This window comes from Ostrea edulis, chromosome 1 (genome assembly GCF_947568905.1).
Source record: "Ostrea edulis chromosome 1, xbOstEdul1.1, whole genome shotgun sequence".
NCBI classification, from domain to species: Eukaryota; Metazoa; Mollusca; class Bivalvia; order Ostreida; family Ostreidae; genus Ostrea; species Ostrea edulis.
The window spans coordinates 55,752,546-55,772,888 of record NC_079164.1 but is presented as its reverse complement, the minus strand read 5'-3'; the positions used below and the strand labels follow the sequence as shown (position 1 = coordinate 55,772,888).

At 35.5% G+C, this 20,343-nt stretch overlaps 1 protein-coding gene across 3 annotated transcripts in view; it reads left to right on the top strand.

Moving 5' to 3' along the window:
- The window catches only part of LOC130051808 (phosphorylase b kinase gamma catalytic chain, skeletal muscle/heart isoform-like), a 174,198-nt gene that overhangs the window by 48,957 nt on the left and 104,898 nt on the right, over positions 1-20,343 (top strand). For all 3 annotated transcript variants that reach the window (XM_056154511.1, XM_056154505.1, XM_056154513.1), the window contains one exon: positions 11,034-11,099. In XM_056154511.1, coding sequence (XP_056010486.1) covers positions 11,034-11,099 — 66 coding nt within the window. The remainder of the gene's footprint in view (positions 1-11,033; positions 11,100-20,343) is intronic.

Sequence of the window (20,343 nt, the reverse complement as noted above, 5' to 3'; positions counted from 1 at the left end):
GTCTCTTAATACAGGTTTGACTGTATATCACGTTTGGCCCTTCCCTGGGGTCAGAAACTCTATCCCGGGGATGATGAAATTTACAGTTTTGGTAGAGTCCTTCTTGATCTATATCACAATGCATTTAGTTTTTCTTACACATGTGTGGTGTTCTAGAGAAGATATTTGAAAATTGGCCAATTTTTGCCCTGCCCTAAGGCCCCAGAAGTGTAGGAGTCCTGAAAATTACAATTCATGTCCCCCTAGCTTGTCCCAAGGATGCTTCATATAATTGGAATGGTAGTTATCAAAAATTGTTAACGCACAATGGACGCAGATCAGTTGCAATAGGTCACCCGAGTTTACTAACTTAAAGGTGACCTAATAAAACTGAAAAACTTTCAGTGTAGAAACTGCCATGTGAATTGATCATATGGAAACACTAGGAATGCAACAGCTAAACTAAAACATTTTGATTTGGGGAAAGGTCATAAAACACCCTACAGAGGGATACATGATGACAGATTTAATTAGGAACCTGCATGATAAGCCCTGTGCAGGGTTTACAAGTCTCTATGCTTGGTGACGTTTAATGATATTTAGACTTCTGAAACACAGAAAAATTTGAAAGAAATGATAATGTAATAAAATTAAATAACATAGAGACTTGAGCAAGTCAATCATTTAAAGCCTTTCATCAGTGTATGCACTTTTGAGGGCAGTGAAGTTTTAAGAACACATCTTGTTTGATACTGTTGCTGAACATTAGAATTTAGCTTAGATATTCAGAACAGGAAATTTTTTCTAGATTTCATAGCCCATGGAAGTAGTGACACTTTTTCACTAGTATTCAGGTGACCGATAAGGCCTGTGGGCATCTTGTTTCAACTATCCAATTATGCACCAAATAAAACCTATCTGTATAACTAATATAATCCCCAAGATCTGAAGAAAAATTCAGCAAGATAAACAAGGGAATAGTGTTTGAGAGTATACGTAAAATAACGTTTCGTATAAACCGGCATTGCATCATATACTGTGGAATCATTAGAATTCGTGGTGGCTCAATTTTCGTGGAATTCGTGGGTATACCCCTCACCCATGAATTTACATCCTCAACGAATAAAGACATTCCAGAGTTATCTTTCTTACAAATATATAAATCCACGAAATTACGTCCCCACGAACCCATAAAAATTCAGCAATCCATGAAAATTAGCCCCCACGAATTTAAATGATTCTACAGTACATGGACATGGGAAGGATGATTGCCGAACATAATCGGGTTGCATGCTGATGCCGAGGTCATGGCATACACAAGGACGGAAACTGATGTGAGTAACGACACGTGTCGTTTGTTTTAAAATATTACATCATTTCACGAATGACAAGAATGGTACATTAGTGTAAGAAAGAAATATTTATGCAAATATGCCACTCAAATGAAATTCTGATAGTGATAAAAGGTTTTTTTTATAAAATGGGCATGTTAAATTGTTTACAAATCTGACACATGCTTAGTGCCTCTCTTTCGCTTTTTTCCGAAGTGGTGACCTCCGAGGTAATTTGCATATCGAATATTACGAGCAGGAATTACTGACAGCTAGGATATCACAATAATTCATGAATCGACATTTTCTACTGATTTGACGGGTTTATTGCTTCAGATTCACTCTGATTCTATGAAGCTATATATATTCAATCACAAATATTTGTTCTTTTATTTTTCATGTTATTTGCGGTCAGTTACAACTTGTATTGCTTTAACAATCTAAGCATTTTTAACTACCATATTCCAATTCTTTTCAATTTGATATGAAGCATCTTTGGGACAAGGAGTTTTAGTTCCAGGGTGGGACCAAAATTATCAATGTGATTATAAAAGACTTAATTCATCTTTAATTTTGCTGATACTGTATGAAAACTAAATGCATATTTAGGAGAAGCAAAAGTGGATGTACCAATGTTGTGAATTTCACAACCCCAGAGTTCTGACTCGAGGCCGGATCCAAAAGAGTACGTCATATAGTGTTAATTAATTTAAGATATATTATGTAAAGTCTTCCATCAATAGGAGTACTTGGGGGGTTGGGGGTGGGGGTGTGTATTAAGAACACATTTTGTTCATTCTTCTGAATATTAGAATTTAGCTTACTCGTAGACATGCAGAACAGGAAAATCGATCATTACAGATTTAATAGCTCTTGGGGCTAGTAATAGTTTTAACTCGATCAGGTAACAGATAAGGCCTGTGGGCCACTTGGTTTCTTTTTCACTCAGGTGACCTATTGCAATTGGTTGTCGTTGTGCATTGTCTGTTGTGCGTCGTCCGTTAACAATTGACCATTTTTAATTTTTTCTTGATAACTACCATTCGAATTCTTGTCAAATTTGGTTTGAAGCATTTTGGGGCAAGGGGGACATAAAATTGTAAATTTCAGCACTCCTGGGCTAATAGGGGTGGAGCAAAAACTGCCAAAAATTGACCAATTTTCATAAATCTTCTTCTGTGCAACTTCATATCTTAAAGTTTATAACAAAAACTAAATGCATAATAGTTCAGTTCAGTTTATTAGCACAAAACCATATGGTTTACAGGCATGTAATAAGTACACCACATACATGTAGAAAAATTAATAACATTCATCTATTACATAAGACGTTCACATCACATATAATAATACTGGGAGTAACAATGGTTTACACAATTAACACACATTAAACCATAAGTTTACAAACATAAACATATGTACATATAGATTGAACATACATTATATCATGATATGCATACAATTGATTAAATGTGCTATGAGCATACATTATTTGTATGGGCAGTAGATTTTTGAAGAAATTTAAGATACAAAGATTGTGAAGTACAGACCCTGAAGTGTACTACTACACCACTTGCACGGAACGGTGAACGGTTTGCACAAAACGCTGAACGATCTACATGGAACGCTGAACGGTTTGCACGAAACGCTGAACGGTCTGCACGGAATGGTGAACGCTTTGCACCAAACGCTTTGCACGAAACACTGACCACTTTGTAGGGATGGCTTGCACGCTTTGTGAACGGTCTGCACGATATGGTAGGCGTGGCCTGCATGCTTGATTTTTTCGATATTATTTGGTTCAAATAATTTCAATATTATTGCAATATTCTAGATATTAAGAAAAGGTTGAGAAAGAAATGATAATAATTAATTTTCAAATGACTGCTCATATACGACGTGGTAAATTTCGTTTTTGCTTATTAGATCAATGAACACGTTGGAATGAAAACAAATGAATTTTTTTTTTTGATTTCGGAAATAAAAGAAAAATATGCAAAAATCATATCGTCACGGAATATTGATTAATCAAATTTTATTGATTCATTGCTCTATTAAATTCATTGAAACTGAATATGAAATGGTTGCGTCTGTTTCGCTATTTTTGTGCATTCATTCTGGGTGTCGTTAAAACACCTTTGCAATTTGTATATTCCAGGCCTCTTCCCAAAGACAGATGTTGAATAAACCTATACATTTTATACACATTTGTACGTGTATGACAACAGATGAAATGTTTTAAAGAAATTTCTCATCAGGAAAGATTGAAATATTTTTGGGCGGGGAGAGGGTTAATTGTGAACGGTCTGCACGAAATGCTAAGCATGACCTGCACGCTTTGATTTTTTTCCGGCATTATTTTTTTCATGCTGGGGTTAGTTTAAACAAGGGATAGTATAACTAGAGCAAAGCTCGTTGCAAAGCAACGAAAGGTCTTCCGTCGGAGCTGTGTGACATAAAAACCTTGAACTTTGAATAAAGGTGTACTATAAATTTTTATCGTAAGGTGTTTAATAAATTTATACTACTCAAGTACATGCGTGTATGATCTCATTCCACGAATCAGTCTTTTGAGGCGCGCGTGTATGTGGGATGAAATTCTTTCAGCATTTAACTTTTCAGTCCCAATAATGAAGAAAAAATTACTATTTAAATTTATGGCTCAGGACATACAATAAAGGTTTATTGCTGTTACCAATATTTTATCATACAACAAAATTATGATAGCATAATATTCAGACTGAAGAGAATAATTCATCGAGTTTGAATGATTTATACATACAAATCAAATAAATTGCTCTCAAAATCTTGAATATTTTATTAAACTTTAATATCTATCTGCGTAAATACATGTAGGTGTATTATGTACACAGTAGTCGCGTATGAATTTCATGCCAGGGGCACGTGCCGAAGTTACATAATTTGGACCAGGAGTTCTGAATCAATGTTTAATCAAAGTCATTGTTTTTAAACAATAAAACAACATATCATTTGAAATGAGACTGGTCGGCCATGGGTTTCTGAATATTCTATACGCATGTTTAGATCTGGTTTAATCATGATTATAAACTATTGATTTCAAAACATGTTCAGAAATAATTCGTTATGTTTGTAAAATGTATCCATTTTCTTTTTCACAATGAAGAATTTGAGTAAAGCTTGTGTGTTCAGTTAAAGTAGTGTGAAATCACAGATCGCTAGTCCAGCAGTGATGAATCTCCGATATTAAACACACATTCAATTAGACATGATTGAGAAATGAACTGTATATTAAATTGCAGATTTTAAAATTGATGCCTGACTCAATGCTCTAGAGTTTTGAATTTAAAACAAATCAAACGTAAGACCAGGGACGTATAAACAAGTATATACATCCCTGGAAAGACTGAATTATTCGAAAAATCCAATATGATCAAAAACATAACATTCTGTGTTATATTTAGGACGACAATGTTTACTTTGTGTACATGCCCTGGTTCACACGCGATGGTTCCTCGAGGCAGTTATGTAATTGTAAACAAAAACAAACCCTGCGGTGTATGTAAGATGCGTGTAGTTAATGACTGAGTTATTCTATGCTTGAAGGTTTGTTTCTTCAATTAAATATATCGTTGTTTTAATAACAAATGTAGAAGAGATAACCTTTTCCTCTTTTTTTCTTTGGAACTATTGTTTATATTAAAGCTACTAAATAATAAAAAAAAAGAAAGTTGTCGATAGATGATTTTTAAAGGAACCATAGATCACGTTAAAACCTTATTTTAAAAGAATATTAGCATTTCATGAAGTCAGATTTATCAATTAAAGCAAGTTTATTTAAGTTATACCCATATTTTTCCCCCTTCACCTACCTAATGATACGGTTACCTGTTTGCGGGTCAAGCTTTTTACTCATATATAACACAATACTCGAGCAAAATATTATGTTTATGAGATCAATAAGATGATAAAGAACAACTTTTCCAGCAAAAGCCATATCGAAATATTTACCGTTTTTGAGTTATAAAGCGAAAACTTTGAAGATCCCCAGATCCCTAATTTAAGGGGCCAGCCCCTTTTTATGGATATCAAAAGAAAGCTCTTAACATTTTGCACAACTTTTGTTCTACACATCTTAACAAAATATTTTTAGTTTAAAAGATACAAAGGAAAATATGTGTAATTTTTTGCTCCTTTAGGCATCCTAATTTTTTAACCCTGTCAACCACCGTTTCGAACGCTGTAATCAAAAAACCAAAAATGATGTGCACAACTACAATGCTCCTACTTTTCATTTTCAATGCATTTTCTGCTCAAGCTTATACAGTCTCGGAGCCTTTGTCTGGAAACCAAAGCCTCTAAAATTTCATTCAAAGGGGAATAACTCGTGAATAGAAAGGAATTTCTGAAATGTAGTACATGATTTTAAAATTGTTCTGTAAAGTTTATAAACCCTGAAAAATTGAGCGAAATCCATGCAGAAATGAGTGAGATATGAAGCTTCAAAGTTAGCATCTAGGAAAAAGAGAAAAAAAAGGAAGAATAAGAATAATCTTAACCAGCACAATCAGTAGAAGGTCTTCCGTTGTTACGGAAGACCTTAATGACTTACGAACACGTTGGAATAAAAGGAAATGAATATTTTTTAACTTCGGAATTCATAAATTGTATCGTCATGGGATATTTATTATTCAACTTTATTTATTCATTGCTCTGTTAGATTCATTGAAAAAGTCGTGTCTGTATCGCTATTTTTGTACATTCAATCTGAGTGCCGTTAAAACATGTGTGCAATTTGTATATTCCAGGCCTCTTCTCAAAGACATATCTTGAATAAACTTATACATTTTTACATACGTGTATGACAACAGATAAAATGATTTAAAGAATTCTCGTAAGATGTCCTGCACATATTCTCGGGCAAGAGCATCTAGACATAGAATTAGCCAGTCGTTATAAGAACCTGTCACTTTGGATAAGAAGGGAAGATACAAAACAAAAAGAAACAATTAAAATATGATTGAGAAATAAATCATATAAATGAATAGATAAAACAAATAATTACAAACTACAGTAATGCTCAACAGATATGCGAGCGGATCTAACATCCAATTTTAATTAGATTGTTGCATTTGCCTCAATTTAAACTGCATTCATTTTTTAAAGACAAAAGATATACCTGGGTAAACACCTCTTTTGTCATATTTCAATTGCCCCCGCCGATTTTCACATCTTCTGTACGAATGTTAATTGCAAATACCCGGATTAACTGACTTCTAGTATTGTGGTAATAAAAGGACCTTGGATTTTGCGTAGAATATACAAGTTATACACAGGTTGGTCTTTGCTTATGCAGACAGTTCCGATAAACGATTTTGATGAAAATACTTTTTATTTAATAAGAGAAACTTGATCATACAAATCTAACAAGACAAATAAATTATTCCTACATACAAATAAGAAGAAAAAAATATAAAAAATAAATAAAAAGATAACGAGGGCAGATATTGATACATGTCTCTGCACTTGGTAGAAACTATCAAGTGTGAGAAAATGGTATCGAATTTTGCTCTACCTGGTAGTTTTATAATAAACTGTTTTCTTTCGATTATTTGCAGATTTTCACTGTTGAAAACCCGTCTTAGAGACATTTTGAAATAATTGGTCAAATTCCCAACAATGTTTACCTGTCCTATATCCGATGCCGAAATGACTTGCACGGTCTGTACATTTCTAAGGGCGTGGTTTGAACGATCTGCACGTTTCTATGGGCGTGGCTTGATCATGCACGGAACGATTCTTGCACGAAACGATTTGCACGGAACTGTGAACGATCTGCACGAAACACTGAACTGTTTGCACTGAACGGTTTGCACGAAACGCTGAACGGTCTACACGAAACGGTGAACGGTCTGCACGGAACGAAACGAAACGCCTTGGAGGTGTAGTAGCATGCCTCAAGGTCTGTAGTTATCTGTTTCTAAGGCTAAGTAACTGCACAAGCTTAAAGGTAGATGACCTAGCTTGTCCAATAATATTTTTTTATTTATATACTTTGCCAAAGACTATACTGTGGACATTCCAAAAAAAAGTGATATTCATCTTCGATTTTGTTTAGATCACATAATTTACAAATAGGTTGAGCACGTTCTGTTTGACTGTAACGGCCTTCATGCTCTGTATAGTCAAATTGTGAAGATATTCTATATTTTGAAAGATAGTGAATAAGGGTTTGCGGGATGCATTTTTTAAGGTATTAATGCTGTATATTGAATGTATTCAATAAGTACTTGTAAACAAAACAAGAATTTTCAAAGAAAGAGTTTCTTTCTTGAATAAATATATCTAATGTAGGGCAGGAAAGCTTTGGCCTCTACAAAAAATGTAAATTTCATGATCCCTAGGGTAGAGGTTCTGACTCCAGGGAGGGGCCAAACTTATAGTATTATATAGTTAATATGTTTAAAACGTTTAAATAATATCTTTAATGCTATTGATACTATAAATTGAATCTAAATAGATATTTAGGAGAGGGAGGTCGTCCTTTACCAAAATTGTTAATTTCATGATCCCAGGGGGTAATTAACGGTTTTGGTTCCAGGGTGGGGCTAAAATAATATCATAATGATTATTGTCTATCATTTGAAAGGCTTTAAGTTTGCTGATACAGTATAAAAACTTAAAGTGCATGTTTAGGAAAAGTGGGAAATATTAGAATTTAGTTTGGATATGCAGAACAGGAAATATTTTGTAAATTTTATAGTCCTCTAAGGACTGTGCTTTTAACTAACACTCAGGTGACCAGTAAGCCTTTTATTTATTTATTTTTTTCATTTAATGTATGTAATTGTGTGTAAGAGGCGAGATCAAAATGTTTGGGGGTGGGGGTAAAATCTCCCGCAAGTTTCTGTCATCCGACATTGATTTTATTAGCTCTTCTGAGCCAAAGGCTCAAAGAGCTAATCATATGGCCATATGTCTGGCGTGCGGTGTGCGTCAGCTTTTTGGAAAAAGGGCTATATCTCAAGAACCCCTTGGTCAATTTTTGTCAAATTTGTCACAGGGTATCCTTGGCCCAAGGGCTTTCATTTGTACTAAAACTAGGGGTGTGACCCTTTAACAAGGAGAGATAATTAGGAAAATGCAAACAAAAGTAGTGGTTGCTAAAAAATGTTCTTCTCAAGAACCACGGGGCAAATTATCACCAAACTTATGCATACGGATGAGGATAGGTTGTAGATAAAAAATTCTTCAAGGCATCATCCTGGGGCAAAGGGTGTGGTCTCAAGGTCACTTCAAAGTTGACCTTAAATTTTGTTTTGTTAAAACTTTGATATTTTGCTTAGTATAAGGACTAGGATCATCAAATTTTGTCAGTTGATGCATCTTAGGACCTATGATCATGTTGTCTCAAAAGTAGGTCATGGTGACCTTTTTGAATTTTGCAGGTAATTATTATTAAATGGATTTTGATGCATATCTTGGACACTTTTGAGCCTATGATCATCAAAAGTTGTCAGTTGATGGATCATGGGACCTTGGAGTGCGTCATGTGAAAAGTATGTCACCATGACCTACTTTCTGAATTTTATGGCTAATCATTTATGAATACATTTTAGGTTGTTATTTCAGATACCGAGAGGTTTAGAATCATCAAACCTTGTAAATTGATGCGTCTAGGGGCCTCGAAACATATTTATTAAAAAAGTAGGTCACAGTGACCTACTTTTTGAATTTTGCAGACATTCAAATTTCACATTTTCAATTTTAGATCCATATTTTGGACACTATGAAAGCTAGGATCATCAAACTTTGTCAGTTGATGCATCTTGAATCTTCATAGTTTGTTGACCAAACAGTAGGTCACCGTGACCTACTTTTGGAATTTGACGGCTATATTTTAATATTTCAGATACTATTTGACTTACAATTATCAAACTTTGTCAGTTGATGCATGTTGAGTCTTCAGAGTGTGTTGACTAAAAAGTAGGTCACCATGACCTATTTTTGGATTTTGACGGCTATATTTGAATATTTCAGATACTATTTGACTTACAATCATCAAACTTTGTCAGTTGATGGGTCTTGAGTCTTCAGAGTGTGTCAACCAAAAAGTAGGTCACTGTGACCTACTTTTGGAATTTGACATTTATATCTGAATATTTCAGATACTATTTGACTTCAATTATCAAACTTTGTCAGTTGATGCATCTTGAGTCTTTGGAGTGTGTCGACCAAAAAATAGGTCACTGTGGCCTTCTTTTGGAATTTGACGGCTATATTTGAATACTATTTGACTTGTCAGTTGATGCATCTTGAGTCTTCAGTGTGTCGACCAAAAGTAGGTCACCGTGACCTACTTTTGGACAGTTACATTTAAATTTTCAGGTACTATTTGACTTAACATCATCAAACTTTGTTAATTGATGAATCTTGGTTAGTGAGAATTTTTGCCTGTTCTACAATGTATCAGAAGAGCGATTCTATAGGCCCATGGGCCTCTTGTTAAACATACAGTCGTCAACAATGATTTTCTGTGGGGTTGCTTCAAAAGTAAAGGCAGTGAAAATTATTTCAAATGAAAAAAAGGGAAAATAACCCTATTTAATATAAATGTGGGACAATAAGGCGATATTAATCTTAAAAATCAGAAGAAAAAATATAGGTCGTCAGCCTAGATTTTTTGGGGGAGGTTGTCAAAGGGGATATTTGACCAATTTTCAAAGAAAAAGGAATAGATTTATTTATACTAAATAAGCATATGGATTTGGAAAAAGGTTTATCATTTATATATACCGGGTATAGGTATTGAGTCATTGTATGATTTTCCAAGGGTAGTGTCAAAATATATAATTTATAAGCATATGAACTAGCTGTCACAAATTCAATGATCCCTGATATAATGCCAAGTATTGGAACTTGAAATAACGTCAGGATTTGTGTTATATATATATCGTGTGTACGTGTATTTTTCTTCTTTTCAGTAACAAAAGAGTGTAGATATTCTTTTTTTTTTTTTTTGCTGTACACTCAATAATGGCTCATGTATGGCTTGATGTGCAGAAGCGTAAAATTTATAATCCTTACAGCAGAGATAAACCTTTGGTTTGGTGGAGTGCTAGAAGACTGATCTTAATTTACTGATGTTTACTCGTTACCAGTACGATTTGATTCATCTAAATTTTATTTTGTGGAAATTTTAACATGTCCGGTAGGGTGTCTATACCAGGAAATTTGTTTGCCAGTGGCAATATTTATGCGTCTCGGGCGGTCGGGTGCACAGTTATTTCACACACTGGTACTAATGTACATGTGTTATATTACATGATAATCTATTCATCGTATTAAGTTTTGAAGGGGGGGGGGGGCTTGGTGATAACTTTTTCATGAAGCTTTTGATCTCACTCCTAAGGAATGCAAACTTGTATGCATATAGTTCCAGTATGTACATGCATGTGCAGTGTTTTAAACAATAATATTTGTAAACCATCAATGATTAACAGAATATGAAAATAGTGTAGATGAATGCATATTGAAATTTTTTGCAGAGACATAAATCATTCTATATGCTAAGGTATTAGTTTTTCTGAAGATGATTTAATTTAGTTTTGGATTTGGAAAAGTTGGTACAATTAGTATTGAATGCCTTTATGTAGTAATTAGTGTAATGAAATTGATAGTGTTCACAATCATAGAAACAGTTAATGACGATAGCTAAACTTCTTTTAAACTTTTTTTCTTTAGATGCAAGCAAGGAGAATTGTTTGATTACCTTACTCAAGTTGTGACATTATCAGAGAAAAGAACTAGGTAAGAAACTGTGAGTGAATGAATTGCTTCATTGTTAGTTACGTTCCCAAAACAAAGTTTGAGAACATATTGTTTTTACTCGGTTTCTCAACAGAAAACCTTGTTATTCTTTTCTTTCCCTGTTTTATGCTATTGTATGCTATTTGTGCTATTGTTCTGTTTATTAGGGCTTTTCACCTTTCTGTGGAAAGTCCTATTGATATTGTTCTGTTTATTATTATTTTCCTGCCATCAAAACAAATTTTCGTCTTAAGACTTATTGAAAAACTTTATAGTCCATCATATAGTACTTATTGAGAAATGAATACATTTCACCCAATCGCAACTCCTCGAATGTCTCGCGCACTCAACATAGATCTCGGATGTAATACGATGGCATCCATGAGCGAATTTGATGCATTGTCAATTGTGACGTCACAGCAATGCATCAAATTCGCTCATGGATGCCATCGTATTACATCCGAGATCTATGTTGAGTGCGCGAGACATTCGAGGAGTTCCGATTGACATTTCACCCTGCGTAATTGAACTTTGACCCCTTACAGAGTTATTGGACCTTTCGCAAAAATCATTGTTATCACTACTACTTTTTAACCGTAAATGATAGGAGGATGAAACCTTGGCTAAAGCATAGAGGGTAATTAGTAGAATCGAAAAAATTTAAATGAAGGGATTCGGTGTCCCCTAAAGGGAGTTTAAATGCATCTTATGTTTTGCAATTTTTTCGTAAAACATGTCGAACTTGAGAATGGTTTGTCGTAGAGACATGGGACCAACTGGAAAAGGATCTTTGACCTTGAAAATTAGGTCAAGGTCAATTGTCAAGGTCATCAGGTAAGAGGAAAAAATAGCACTTTTTATAAATCAAATATTTCCATTTGCATTCATGAAAAAACATATGCCAGATTCCATCAATGTCTGCCTGCATCAACATAAAGACTAAGTTCAGTTGTTGGTTTTTTTTATGATAATGATGATGCAACTTTACTCGACAGTTGAACTCATTGACATTCCATCCGGACTGTCATTGTAAACAAATAAACACTTACCTGCAGGGTCAGATTTTAGCATTTGAACACTACTGGAAAACCGTTAGAAGGTGGGAAGCCCTCTAATTGTTCGCGAACAATTAGGATCACTAGTTAGGGCTTTCCACCTTTCAGTGGAAAGTCCTATTGTTATTGTTCTGTTTATTAGGGCTTTCCATCTTCCTGTGGAAAGTCCTATTGATATTGTTCTGTTTATTATTATTATTTACTTCCTTCTTTTCTTTCCGCCAAAAAATAATTTGACATCTTTAGACTTATCGAAAAGTTTTATAGCCCATCATATTCAACTTCTTGAAACATGATCACATGTGACCCTGCGTAATTGACCTTTGACCTTTTACGGAGTTATTGGACTTTACGTAAAAATCCTTGTTATTGCTACTCCTCTTTAATCGTAAAAGATAGGAGCATCAAACCTTTGCTGAAACATAGAAGAGACTTAGATGGAATCATATGGGCATCAAAAGGATTCGAAGACCCCTCAGGGGAGTTATTGCCCCTTAGGTTTTACGATTTATTCGTAAATAATGTCCAACATGAGAACGGTTTATCGTAGAGACACGGGACGAACTGGAATGGGATTGTTGACCTTTGACCTTGAAAATTAGGTCAAGGTCAAAGGTCAAGGTCACCCCAAAAGGCCAGAAAATAGCACTTTTTATACCCTTTTTCCTGCTTAAGATAGTATTGAAATATTATATCGGTAAGTATTGACTTCATGATTGGTTCAGATATTATGCACGATAACTTTGAACTTTGACCCTTTCGTGAATTTCGGAGACTCGCATTGAAAAGCTTGTTATCGCTACTCCTACTAAAGCGAAAGTCATAGAGACATGAAACCTTCGCTAATGACTTCAGAGTTAAAGCCCCTTGCACTGAGAAATTAATGGAAGGGATACGAAAACCCTTAAGCATAGTTATTGCCCCTGAAAGTCTCCAATATCATTATCTAAGCCTATAACTTTTATATTGATTTAGTTAGAGACTTGCATTAAGTCCGATGACCTTTGACCTTCAAAACGAGGTCAAGGTCAAAGGTCAAGGTCATCATCAAAATCATTTTTTTCCATTTTCAACGTATTTTTAGCATTGAGAAGCTAACCGAAAGTAACCGAAAACCCCTGAAGAAATTATTGCCCCTGAATGTCTTGATTAACATTTTTTAAGCTTATAGCTTTTACATTAATATAGATAAAGACATGGGATCACTTGCATTAAGACCGATGACCTTTGACCTTCAAAATGATGTCAAGGTCAAAGGTCAAGGTCATCGTGAAAATTATTATTTTTTATTTTCAAGGTCTTTCTGAGTTTCTAACATTATCTTAGATATTCTTAAATATCTTTTTAAATCATTGTAGGTGGAAAGCCCTTTAATTGTTCATGAACAATTAGGATTACTAGTTATTATTGTTCTTTTTCTTACCGATTTTGTGCACGTGATATCTTAAAAATAACTTCATAGATTTTCATGAAACTTTCAGGAAAGATGTCACATAACATGAACTAAATTCTTTTTAGCTCACCTGAGCTTTTGCTCAAGTGAGCTTTTCTGATCGTCTTTCTGTCCGTCTGTAAACTTTTTATATTTTCGTCTTCTTCTCCAGAATTACTGGGCTAATTATAACCAAACTTGACCAAAAGCATCTTTGGGTGAAGGGCTTTAAAGTTTATTCAAATGAATTTAAGGCTGGGCCATGCCCCTTTCAACGGGGAGATATAATCACAAAAATAGGGTGGGGTCATTTAAAAATCTTCTTCTCAAGAACCACTGGGCCAGAAGAGCTGAAATTTACATGAAAGCTTCCTGACATAGTGCAGATTCCAGTTTGTTAAAACCATGGCCCCCGGGTGGTTGGATGGGGCGACAATAGAGGATCAAAGTCTTACAGAAAAATATATAGGGAAAATCTTTAAAATTCTTCTTATAAAAACTACTGGGCCAGGAAAGTGGAAATATACATGAAAGCTTTCTGATATAGTGCAGATTCAAGTTTGTTAAAATCATGGCCCCCAGGGGTAAGATGAGGTGACAATAAGGGATCAAAGTTTTACATACAAATATATAGGGAAAATCTTGAAAAATCTTCTTCTCAACAATCACTGATCCAGAAAAGCTGCGATTTACATGAAAACTTCCTGACATAGTGCAGATTCAAGTTTGTTAAACTCATGACCCTTGGGGTTAGGATGGGGCCACAATGGGGGATCAAAGTTTTACATAACTAATAAATAGAAAAAAATCTTTTAAAAATTTTCTCTTTAACAACTATTGGGCTAAAGAAGTTTACATTTGGGGACAGTAGGGAATCAAAATTTTGCATACAAATATATAGGGAGAATCATTAAGAATCTTCTTCTGAAAAATCACTGGCCAGAAAAATTTACGTTTACATGAAAGCTTCATGACATAGTGCAGATTCAATTTTGTAAAAATCATGGCCCTGGGAGTAGGTTGGGGCCACAATAGGGATCAAAGTTTTATATGCGACTATAAAGGAAAAATCTTTAAATATGAGCCAAGATGACTCAGGTGAGTGATGTGGCCCATGGGCCTCTTGTTTGTTTTTTCTTATTAGCTCACCTGAGCTGAAAGCTCAAGTGAGCTTTTCTGATCACCCGTATTCCGGCATCCGTCCGTCTGTCCGTCTGTAAACTTTTCACATTTTCAACTTCTTCTCAACAACCACTGGGCCAATTTCAACCATAGTTGGCACAAAACATCCTTAGGTAAAGGGAATTCTAAATTGTTAAAATAAAGGGCCAGGCCACCTTCCAAGGGGAGATAATCAAGAAAAGGTAAAAATAGGGTAGGGTCATTAAAAAATTTTCTTCTCAAGAACCACTGGGCCAGAAAAGATGAAATTTATAGATAAGCTTTATTAGGTAGTGCAGATTTTATATTGTTAAAATCATGGCCCCGGGGGGTCGGATGGGGCCACAATAGGGGATCAAAGTTTTACATACAAATATATAGGGAAAATCTTTAAAAATCTTCTTCTCAAGAACCACTGAGCCAGAAAAGCTGAGATTTATATGAAAGCTTCATTATATAATGCAGAGAGATTCTAAATTGTTAAAATCATGGCCCCCGGGTGTCGGATGGGGCCACAATAGGGGATCAAAGTTTTACATACAAATATATAGGGAAAATCTTTAAAAATCTTCTTCTCAAGAACCACTGAGCCAGAAAAGCTGAGATTTATTTGAAAGCTTCCTTATATAATGCAGATTTTAAATTGTTAAAATCATGGCCCCCTGGGGTAGGATGGGGCCACAATAGGGGATCAAAGTTTTACATACAAATATATAGGAAAAATCTTCTTCTCAAGAACCACTGAGCCAGAAAAGCTGAGATTTATATGAAAGCTTCCTGATATAGTGCAGATTCTATATTGTTAAAATCATGGCACCCGGGGGTTGGATGGGGCCACAATAGGGGATCAAAGTTTTACATGCAAATATATAGGAAAAATCTTTAAAAATCTTCTTCCCAAGAACCACTGAGCTAGAAAAGCTGAGATTTATATGAAAGCTTCTTGATATAGTACAGATTCTAAATTGTTAAAATCATGGCCCCCGGGGGTCGGATGGGGCCACAATAGGGGGTCAAAGTTTTACATACAAATATATAGGAAAAATCTTTAAAAATCTTCTTCCCAAGAACCACTGAGCCAGAAAAGCTGAGATTTATATGAAAGCTTCCTGATATAGTACAGATTCTAAATTGTTAAAATCATGGCCCCGGGGATCGGACGGGGCCACAATAGGGGATCAAAGTTTTTTTGTTTGTTTTTTTTGGATATAGTGCAGATTCAAGTTTGTTAAAATCATGGACCCCGGGGATTGGATGGGGCCTCAAGGGGGCATCAAAGTTTTACATACAAATTTATAGGAAAAATCTTTTAAAATCTTCTTCTCAAGAACCACTGAGCCAGAAAAGCTGAGATTTATATGAAAGCTTCCTGATATAGTGCAGATTTTAAATTGTTAAGATCATGGCCCCCGGGGGTCGGATGGGGCCACAATAGGGGGTCAAAGTTTTACATACAAATATATAGGAAAATTCTTTAAAAATCTTCTTCCCAGAACCACTAAGCCAGAAAAGCTGAGATTTATATGAAAGCTTTCTGATATAGTGCAGATTAAGGTTTGTTAAAATCATGGCCCCCTGGGGTAGGATGGGGCCACAATAGGGGATCAAAGTTTTACATACAAATATATAGGGAAAATCTTTAAAAATCTTCTTCTCAAGAACCATTGGGCCAAAGAAGTTCACATTTACATGAAAGCTTTCTGACATAGTGTAGATTCAAGTTTGCAAAAAGCATGGCCTCCAGGGGTAGGTTTGGGGCTATAATAGGGACTACGGTTTTACATGCAAATAGATATGGAAAATCTTCTGATATGGACCAAGGTGACTCAGGTGAGCGATGTGGCCCATGGGCCTCTTGTTGCCAATTTCACTTCTGACAGTGATATAGGGGATGAAAGTTTTACATGCAAATATATAGGGAAAAATCTTCTTCTCAAGAACCACTGGGCCAGGAAAGTAGAAATTTACATGAAATCTTAAATATTCTGACATTGTGCAGGTTCAAGTTTGTTAAAATCATGGCCCCCAGGGGTAGGATGGGGCCACTGTAGGGGATCAAAGTTTTCCATACAAATATATAGGGAAAGTCTTTAATTGATTTCTCAAGAACCACTGGACTATTAATGTTTACATTTACATGAAAGCTTCCTGACATACAGAGGTGTTTACCACTACGGATTTTCCGTATTTTATACGGATTTTAAATATAAAATACGGACTACGGATTTTTTCACGGAAATACGGTTTCCGATCCGTTTTCGAAATTATTTTTTTTTTTCAGTGGAATGCTTGAAAGAGCATTATTAAATGTGTACATTTAAAATGCGGTAGAGATAGCGACTTAAGCGTCTATCGGAATACATCTAAATTGATCGTTCCTGTTACTTGCTTTCAAAGTAGGTATCGAAGGTTTTTGCGGGAAACGTGCAGAAGGAATGAAATGTCGAAATGGGGGAGTCTGCTGGACTCTTCTGATGATGAACACTCTCCAAAGAAACAAAAACGACGACAGACAAGTGATCAGAAATATAAGGAGTCTTATTCAAAACTGTGGCCATGTTTGATGTCTTCCAAACGTGGCGTATACATGGTGCGCTGCAACGTGTGTTCTTGTGATTTTTCATGCAACCATGGAGGAAAGAACGATTGCAAAAGACATGTTGAATCTAAAACTCATAAGGAATTGAACACTATGAAAAACTCTAATATGTCTATGGCATCTTTTGTCTCTCAAAAGTCAGTGGAAAAAGAACATAAACGGTCAGTTACACGGGCTGTATTACACTTTATTGTTCAATGTCAAAATGAAAAACTGAAGTTTTGCAAAAGTCACAGAAAAAAATCAACCAAATTTATTATTTTGTTATCTTAAAAATGACTCTTAAAAACTGTCAGAAAGCAGGATTTTGCATCTAATTTTTCAAAATTTTTCTGGGGGGGGGGGGGGGGGGGGGGGGGGGGGGGGGGGGCATGCCCCCAGACCCCCCTAGCAGGTTCGCACCGCTACGCAGTGCTCACATCGCATACTACTGAAAAATACTGACAAAACATCATATAATACTGATACTCTTAATTATGGGTAAACACCTCTGGACATAGTGCGGATTCAAGTTTGTAAAAATGATCATGTCACCCGGGGGTAAGTTGGGGCCATAATAGGGATCAAAGTTTCACATTTGAATATGTAGGGAAAATCTTTAAATATGGGCCAAGGTGACTCAGGTGAGCGATGTGGCCCATGGCCTCTTGTTTGCATTTGCAATTCGGGTTGTCATACATCCTCTAGCTGCAATAATGTAACCCTATCCGATTTGTTTAATTCTGACTTTTCGGGATAGGGCTACAATTCCATATAGGATCTCCGTGATGGTGCAAAATAATTTTATGAATAACTGATAATAAGCTCCGTGTAATATCCCAAATATTGTTTACACCAAAAGGAGTACCAACTTTGTGCTTGGGCATGTCTAATGAAATAAAGGTGTGTTTCATTAATCATGATGTACGTGCAGCATGCAAAATTCTTTGTCTGCTCCGCCATGCTTGTTATCGTGAGATTTCTTAGGTGAATCTACTGAAAAACCTGAACATTGACAATCAGCGCGAAAATGTAGTTACTCGAGCCACTCTGACAAAGAAAGGAAAATCATATGGTTGCAGAGAGATTTTACACTCTGCTGTTCGTTTTTTTATTAAATCTAAACCTTTTTAATACCAACAAATTATCTTTCTCCTCCGTACTTGTCCATTGATGTAAACACTACCTTATATGGCATATGCAAATAACTTGACAATCGGAAGTTGAAACTGCAGTACATCAAACATGGCGCACAAATATGAATCGAGAAATTGGAATATATCGAAAGTGTTGAAAACGGTAGAATAGAGCCTCACAAATCGTAAGTTGCAGTTGTAAATTTATATATTGACTAAGAAACATAGAATATCATTTTATTTACGTAAAGAAAGTCAGCAAATGTTTAGAATTATTGAAAATGTTGTGTGAGTGAATTCACTCCCGCATTTGCACCATTATGGAGATCCTAAGGAGTTGTACCTAGTTTTAGGCATTATTTTGAGGAAAACACCCTGCTTTTCAGCATTAGGAATGGGGCCGAATTTCGGCCCTCTACAGACCCTAAAAAAATCCCTGGATAGCTTTCTGCCAAAGTTTCATTCGCCAAATATGCACCCAACTGTGACTTCGATATTTGCAAGAGAGATAACTCTTCCTTGTCTGCCAAAATTTATTCTGCTAAAATTATTAGCATACCCGTGAGCCAGCAAATTGCCAAATTTTAGACCTGTGGAAAAACCCCCGCTATATGGAATTGCAGCATTCTTGCAAGTACATATGCAGCACAGAATTAGTTCAAAATCCCAGCACACTATCAGTACAGCTCTAGCATTACTGCAAGTTTGCTGCATAACTTTTAAATGGAAGAATACAGCGCAATTGCAGCCTGTTTCAAATGTGTAAATTAGGACTGCACTTCTACTGCTAAAAAAGACAGTTGTGCAGTATATGCTGTCTTGCAGCACATATGCTGGCTTGCAGTACAGTTGCCATATATACTGCTTTGCAGTAGATGCTGATATGCTGACTTGCAGTACATTTGCCATATGTACTGATATGCAGTACATGCTGGCCTGCAGTACTACTTTAGTACTGCTAAACAGTACATCATACCAAATATGGACATCTGGTTTGCTGTTGCAGCCTGTTTCAAATATTTAAATTAGGACTGCTTTTGTACTGCAAAAAAGACTGCTGTGCAGTATATGCTGGCTCGCAGTATTTCTTTAGTACTGCAAAGCAGTATGTCATACCAAATATAGACATTTGGTTTGCAGCACAGTGAGTTGCAGCCTGTTTCAAATATTTAAATTAGGACTGCAGTTAGGCTGCAAAACTGCACTGCTTTAAAGCACAAATAATGTGTTCTATATAGTGCCTTTAATAATTTCTTTGCGAAAGATTTCAAAATGTAAAACAACTAAATATTCTGTATCAATTAATGCATATATATTCAGGATTAAACTCATTAAACATACATTCATAAATGTATACAAAGACCCTGATTCAGATAGAAACACTGATTTTCTGTACTCCAATGGCCACTTAAGTATCTGATAATTAAATGTAAACATGTAATAAATATTATCACAGCAATCAATGTTCGAACCAATGGAATGCATGTTTACGTTAGCCTAGGCCTATGTTTCCATAAACACTTACCTAATAATGTCGGTGCACGTTGAAATGCACTTTTCATTACTTCGAAGTTGAATTGAATGTGCTTTGTAACGACTGCTCTGTTACATATTTGATCTTGTACAGACCGGGTCACAAATCGGTTAGCCATTCTAACATCGATACTCCAATCTTCCATCTGCTTCAAATAAAAGCGTGCAGCTCAGTGTTTCGGTGGAAATTAAAGGGTACCTTGATCGGCTAATTCCGTACTTCCTATGTTTTACTGCGAGTACGATCTGCTGAGTTTTGTCGATTAAGTTGAATGTCTTAATGTTGTTTTATTTTAATAGAAAATTTATTATGAATCATTAATTTTAGTTTGAATATAAGAAATCAGAG